The sequence below is a fragment of the Mus pahari genome, chromosome 5 (assembly GCF_900095145.1).
Source record: "Mus pahari chromosome 5, PAHARI_EIJ_v1.1, whole genome shotgun sequence".
Lineage (NCBI taxonomy): Eukaryota > Metazoa > Chordata > Mammalia > Rodentia > Muridae > Mus > Mus pahari.
This window is the reverse complement of record NC_034594.1, coordinates 50,772,129-50,779,425: the sequence shown is the minus strand read 5'-3', so window position 1 is coordinate 50,779,425 and position 7,297 is coordinate 50,772,129. Positions and strand designations below refer to the sequence as shown.

Sequence of the window (7,297 nt, the reverse complement as noted above, 5' to 3'; positions counted from 1 at the left end):
AGCCACCATGTGGTTGCTGGGATTTGAACTCTGTACCTTTGGAAGAGCAGTCGGGTGCTCTTACCTGCTGAGCCACCTCACCAGCCCCTGTTTTAATTTTTTTTTTAAGACTTATTTCATTTTTATGTGTGACCGTTCTGCTGGTGTGCATATTTGTGCCCCATGTGCACACCTGGTGCCCACAGAGGTCAGACGTGAGCATCAGATCACTTGGACCTGGAGTTTTACGGATGGTTATGAGCCACCATGTGTGTGCTAGGAACTGAACCTGGGACCTCTGCAAGAGCCGTTAGTGCCCTAAACTGCCGAGCCGGCTCCCCAGCCATGGAGAATACAGTGCTCTGATCTAGTGCAGGAGAAAAGTGGTCTGTGTTAGTTAGGGTTTCCATTGCCGTGGAAAGACGCCATGACCACTGCAGCTCTTATAAAGGAAATCCTTTAATTGGGGCTGGGGGTTGGCTTACAGTTCAGAGGGTTTTCAGTCCATCGTCGTTGTCATGGCAGTGTACAGGCAGACGCGGTGCTGGCGAGGGAGCCACGGGTCCCACATCTGGCACCACCTAGCCTGGCTTGAGCTTCTGAAGCCTCACCCCTGCCCCAGTCACAGTCCTCCAATCACTGCACTCCTCAGGTGCCTGTGGGGACCAATGAGGAACTAAAATCAGTGCTCATGGTCATGGCCAGCTTTGGCACTCAAAGCTGGAAGATGGTGATGCCAGATGACTTTGTGTTCTCTCTCGTTCATGCTTTCGTTTTAACTTTTTTTTTTTAAAGATTTATTCATTTATTTCATGTATGAGTATACTGTCTCTGTCTTCAGACACACCAGAAGAGGTCATTGGATCCCATTACAGATGGTTGTGAGCCACCATGAGGTTGCTGGGAACTGAACTCAGGACTTCTGGAAAAGCAGTCAGTGCTCATAACTGCTGAGCCATCTCGCCAGCCCCTGTTTTACCCTTTGTATCAGTTCGTTCTAATCTGATTTGGCCGCCGGGAGAGAAGAAACCCTGCGCCCTTCCCCGCACTGTAGCGGTGAACATCCCCAGGTGTTTCGCAGAATTAATTCTTCATTATTCTTTCTGCTGGATGCTACTTCCTTATTCTTAATATTTAAGGCCATCACAGCACACCGACCACAACACACCGGTTTCGGGAATTAAGGGAAAACAAATACAAGTTAAGACAACGAACCCTAATGTTTGGTGCTTAAGGGAATGAAATTCTCCGATGAAAGCTCTTTCACTGATTTTTAATTTTTTTAAAAGATTTTATTTATTTATTATATGTAAGTACACTGTAGCTGTCTTCAGACACTCCAGAAGAGGGCGTCAGATCTTGTTAGGGATGGTTGTAAGCCACCATGTGGTTGCTGGGATTTGAACTCTGGACCTTTGGAAGAATAGTCGGGTGCTCTTACCCACTGAGCCATCTCACCAGCCCTGATTTTTAATTTTTNATGTGGTTGCTGGGATTTGAACTCTGGACCTTTGGAAGAATAGTCGGGTGCTCTTACCCACTGAGCCATCTCACCAGCCCTGATTTTTAATTTTTATTTTCAAGTTGTGTCCAGCTTAAAAAGCAAATCGTTAGAATTTAAGCGTTCTAGAAGCACATCAAGAACTTGCTCCTTTCTAGCATAAGGAAATAGGTTTTTTTCCAGTTATGAAGAATTGTAATTGGAGAAGATTTTATGTGTTGCCATCCCTCACCCGCCTCACGTTCACTCTGTTACTTGGAGCACTGTGTTTAAGGGGAGTTCAGTCTCCTCTGACCAGCCATTCCTTTAAATCCAGTTTTCACTTATGTTCAGCTACTCAGGCTTCTACTAGTTTCGGAATTGTATCATAATGTCAAAAGAAGATAATGATAGTGGATTAAATGGATGTGCCAAAGCTTGATCCCATCCATCCATGTGCAAGGCTGGGATCCAAGGGTGTGTCACCAGTCAGCTGGTGAGGGTGAGTAGGTAAGACGTTAGTCGCTAGTGGCCTTTATCCTCTACAGCGCTTGGCAGCAGTAAGAAGAGACGCAGGTCGTCCGAGTGCCAGTTGCATCCTCTAATGTTACTGTCTGGGTACAGGACCCAGGTATGGGATTCTTGCTTGACCCTTGGTCGTCACTAGCTATGGCTCAGCCTGAGACTCTCGACTCTGAAAACATGACAGCTCTCTGGAACTGTTGTGACCAGGGGATTATGGGTTGTCATTTCCAACTCTTACAGACTTTTATACCCTTCCTTCCTTGTCAAGATTTTTAATTTATTTTTATGTGTATGGGTGTTTTGCCTGCATGCATGTCTGTGTATCACATGCATGCAGTGCCCTCAAAGACCAAAAGAGGGCATCAGAGCCTCTGGAATTGGAGTTAGAGATGAGTGTTGAGCACCAAATCCAGGTCTTCTGCAAGAACAGCAAGTACCCCTAATCACTGAGCCATCTTCTCAGCCCACACTGGCCCTCTCTTACTGACTTTGGTTCTGTCCTGATGGCTCTGGAATTTTTCTTTACAGAGTCTCTTCCTATACGTAGTCAGCCACAACCAGGACTTAGGGTGCTCATAGTGATAAACAGGAGTTGGGGGGAGGGTGTCACCATGTGGACTGCCCTCGGATAGCTAGGGTTATTCAAGCACAGCATCCCTTGTCACGGGATGGAGTCTTGGAGGGCGGATGAGATCACTATTGGAATGAGCAGAGTTCAGGTCTGGATACACTGGCAGTTGTGAGTGATCAGACATCAGTGCTGGGAACCAAACTCAGATCTCATGCAAGAGCAGTGAGTACTCTTAGCTGCCGAGCCACCTCTGCAGCCCCGTGGTAATGTTTTTTAACTCTATCTACACTGACTTGGAGGAGGGTGTATTCCAACTTCCATCTGAAGGCCATAGAAACAACCGAGCCTCACAGCAAGCCACTGCGATGTAGGTAGTATGGCAGACGAGGCACGGGCAGTTGGGTGGCAGACAGTGTGGCTCAGCCCAGTGTGCTGGATTGAGTCATCACTTGAGTACTATAAGGTCTTCCTGCTGAAAAGGCCTTGGCTCAAGCTATTCCTTAACAGTTTATCCAGTCGGGGGGGGGGTGTTGTCTAGGTATGCTTTAATGTGATACTAAGATGAGGCCAGGATTGCATATGATTTATTTTATTTTATTTTATTTTATTTTTTTAAAGATTTATTTATTTATTATATGTAAGTACACGGTAGCTGTCTTCAGACACTCCAGAGGGAGTCAGATCTTGTTAGGGATGGTTGTGAGCCACCATGTGGTTGCTGGGATTTGAACTCTGGACCTTCGGAAGAGCAGTTGGGTGCTCTTACCCACTGAGCCATCTCACCAGCCCATATTACTTATTTTTAAATAAAAAAAAAATATTTTCGATGTATGGGTGTTTTGACCACATGTGTCTGTGTATCGTGTGCATGCAGTGCCCCCAGAAGCCAGAGGAGGGCATCAGAGCTCCTTGGAACAGAGGGCTGTGTGCTAACATGTGGTGCTGTAATTCAAACCTCAGTTGGGCCCTCTGGAGGAGCAGCTAGCGCTCCCAACTGCTGAGCCGTCTCTCCATGATTTCCAGCCGATGTAGTTAACTGCCCTCCCTTCTAAGACCTTTCTGTCTTTGCTTGTAGGCACTGCACACCTGTACACATGCCATTTGCTCTTTTTATTTTTCTTATTATTTTTTTTAAGGACTAGGGAATCCACAACGTTTTGCCTTAAAGAGAACAGCAGAAAGCCTTCTCATGGCATGTCCTCAGATGTAGTCATGACACAGTGTATTTTCTTAGCTTCTCTTTTTCAAGGTGGCATCTTTTGATGCATTCGAACGGCAGCTAAGCTTATTTTCCCTAGCTAGGCAGGAAAGTTCAATGGCCATCTGCAAGTTGCGTCTGTTTTGAAAGGAATTAGGCAGAGAGAAAGTGGCGTTGTTGAAACCTTTTCAGTTCCAGGAGTCAAAATATTAAATAGCTCGAGTCTTAAATCAGACGTTTAAAATGCTGCTCTCTGAAGCTGAGAGTGAAGACAGTTGTGTCTTTTCTAAGAAAGGAAAAGGTGCTCACTTACAAAGTGAGCTTTTTTACAGATAAGTCTCCTTAAGGGCAAATTTCTGTGACACCTGAAGACAGTAGTCCTCAACCTTCCCAGTGCTGTGACCCTTTACTACAGCTCCTCACGTGTTTTGACCCCCCAATCATAAAATCATTTTGTTGCTACTTCATAGCTGTAATTTGCTATTACAAGTCATAGTCATAGTGAGTCATAGTGAAATATCTGATATGCAGGATGTCTGATATGTGACCCCCAAAGGATCAGAGAATGTTTGGGGCAGTGAAGACCTAAGATCCAGATTCTGTGTTAGAGCATCAACATGATGCTCATATTACCCAAAAGCTGATAAAGGAGTGTCCAGAATGGTAACCTTCTCATGAATCCCCGTGTGCCCAAACAGTTTACCACATAGATGCACCAGAAGATGGTGTCAGATCTCATTGCAGGTGGTTGTGAACCACCATGTGGTTGCTGGGATTTGAACTCAGGACCTTTGCAAGAGCAGTCTTTGAGTGCTCTTACCCACTGAGCCATCTCACCAGCCCCCAATTCTTGCTATTTTTTTTTTTTAATGAACTTTATAGTAAAACTTAGGTTCAAACACCACTTCTAATATTTATTACCTGGAATATTCATCATATAAATTATTTGAGCCTTAGTTTCTTCATCTATAAATTGCTCCAAATACATGGGTTTTATTAGGTCTTTGTTGTAGATAGGCATTAACATTTTTTCTTTGTTTTTCACGAGCACGTGTGTGTGTGTGTGTGTGTGTGTGTGTGTATGCACACACGAGTGTGCGTGTGCATGCATGCTGATGTGAGCAGTCTTCGAAGCTCAGTCACTTTTTATCTTAGTCATAGAGGAAGGTGTCCCAGTTGAAACCAGAGCTCACCAGTTTGACTAGTCTACCTACCCGGGAATGTGTTAATCCCCCTCTATTTCTGCCTGTGAGCATGGAATTTTAGACCTACCCCTACGCCCATTGGGCATCTGCAGGGTGCTGGGCATCTGAACTCTGGGCCTCAAGCTTGTGTGGTAAGTACTTTACCTGCTGAGACAACCTTTGTCCTAATGTTTTTTACCTTACGTCTTGACAGTGGTCTTACATGGAAACTTTACTATTGCTAACCATATTTTCAGGTCAGGTCACTGCAATGGAGAGAGTTGAGAAAGTTCAGAAGGTCTGAGTAACGTTTAGATATGACATCGCCTAGAAGCAGAGAGACTCTCCAGCAGTAGCAGCTCCCAGTGTTCCTGTCAACTCTGCCTCATCTGTGCCCCCTCTCTTTTAGGACGATGCTATGGTCAGTGAAGAGAAGAGCCTCACGTTTTAGGCACCATGCAGATCAGAGATTCGATAGGGGGTTTAGGCCAGAGAATGTGAGTAAATGTGAATTTTTATCTCTTTACAGGAGTGGCAAAGACTCAACTATGATATCTACGCCCTGCGGCAGATCCGCAGGGAAGTGAGGAACAGATGGAGACGAATCTTAGAGGACTTGGGTGAGTCTGAGAGAGAAGGTGATGCCGTAGAAACGACTGCTTACTTGCTTTTCCATCTTGGTGTGGCTGGACTGTCTCAGACCCGCCAGCCAGGGAGTACTGACACGGAGGCCTTTGTCAGCTCCGAAAGTTTGGCCTTAGGTCCAGCGGGTTCCCAACCAGCTCCTTTACTTAAATCGGCCCATTTATGCTAATGTATGTCTGCTACCTCCTGACTCTTTCCCAGAGTTCCTTACTCCACCCAGAAGTCCTGCTTTTCCCCTCCTGTTTTGCAATAGGCCACTCAGCTCTTTATTCAATCAGTCGGAAGGTGATGGAGAAGATGTTTACAAACGCTGAGACAGCGGCTGCTTCATTACACAGTGCACTGGAGATTATCGCAGCAATCTTTTTATCAAAAGATTGTCAGCCACTGATTAATTAAATTACCTTGTACTGATTAGGTCCTCGGTTTTTCTTTTATGCTCTCAAGCATAAACCTTGATATTTCTGTTGTCCCCAGTCCATGTTACTTGGCCATGTGACTTCATCTGTCCCCAAGTACAAGACAACACCAGGTAGTGAAGTCATATGGGTGTTACTACTTACTGGTTTTGTCATTATTTATTGATTGAGTTAGACAGAGAGTGATTGTCCAAAGTAGTAATAGCTTTATAAATATGACAGGTGAGGGAAATATTGTTTGTAAGAGATATTAAGACACAGTAGAAAATTCTCAAAGAAGCAAAAGGGAGAAAAAGTTGCAAGGGTGGAAACTACACTTGGTGTTATGGCAGACATTGAATAGTGGCTTTTCTTAATTCTACTAGGCTTGAATAAATGTGTCCCACACCATAAAATAAGCTTGCTCTAGTGTGCAAAACTGAGTGACCACCTTTAGAGTCCTGGATATTCTGCTTTGGGGTAACATGACCCTCTGTCATTATAGCTTTCCAGAGCTTGGCACCTGGGTGGCAGCCCTTGCTGTCTTAGTTGGGATCAGTGGGTAAGGCTGATGCTCCGCCCTCTTAACTCGCTCAGTGCTGCTGCAGGCTAACAGTTATTTTTCACAAGTCGGTCTGAGCAGTTTCATTCTTTGAGTCTTTTCCGTCTTTGAGAAAGTTAGATTTCCACCAGTTGACTAGGTTACCGTGAGGATGTCACTGGGAGTGAGAGATGTGGGGTCCTCCAACCCCTGAGCAGGCTGGGGAGAAGTGTAGGGATTCCAGGACAAGGCAGCTAACAGTTCGGTGAGCAATCAGGGGCCAGGCCTCCTTTAACAGAGGGAAAGGCAACAAGAAAAGCCAATAAAGAAAACATGGAATAGTTTTAAGTAAAGAGCTTCCCACTCAGTGTGGGGACTAGCACACAGTAGTGCCTTTGACCTTAGTTTTCCCTGTGTACAACCCACACTTGGGTTCCTTTGTTTTGTTTTGTTTTATTTTATTTTATTTTATTTTCAAGACATGGTTTGACTCCTGAGTTATGGGATTAAAGGTGTGGGCCACCACACTAGGCAGGATCCCTTAGCAATCACAGTGATAGTATTCACAGGTCGGGCACTTCCTAGTGATGACTTCACATTCTTCTCATTTAGGCTTTCAAAGGGAAGCCGACTCTCTGTTGTCAGTGACCAAACTTAGCACCATGAGTGATTCTAAAAACACAAGGAAAGCCCGAGAGATGCTGTTAAAGCTGGCTGAAGAGACCTCTATCTTCCCCGCCAGCTGGGAGCTCTCCGAGAGGTATCTCTTGATTGTG

At 45.1% G+C, this 7,297-nt stretch overlaps 1 protein-coding gene across 1 annotated transcript in view; it reads left to right on the top strand.

Annotated features, from left to right (window-relative positions):
• The window catches only part of Mreg (melanoregulin), a 55,853-nt gene that overhangs the window by 47,475 nt on the left and 1,081 nt on the right, over positions 1-7,297 (top strand). The window contains exons 3-4 of the mRNA XM_021199358.2: positions 5,467-5,557; positions 7,134-7,297. The exon at positions 7,134-7,297 is cut by the window's right edge and continues 68 nt beyond it. Of these exons, the coding sequence (XP_021055017.1) occupies positions 5,467-5,557; positions 7,134-7,297 (255 nt within the window). The remainder of the gene's footprint in view (positions 1-5,466; positions 5,558-7,133) is intronic.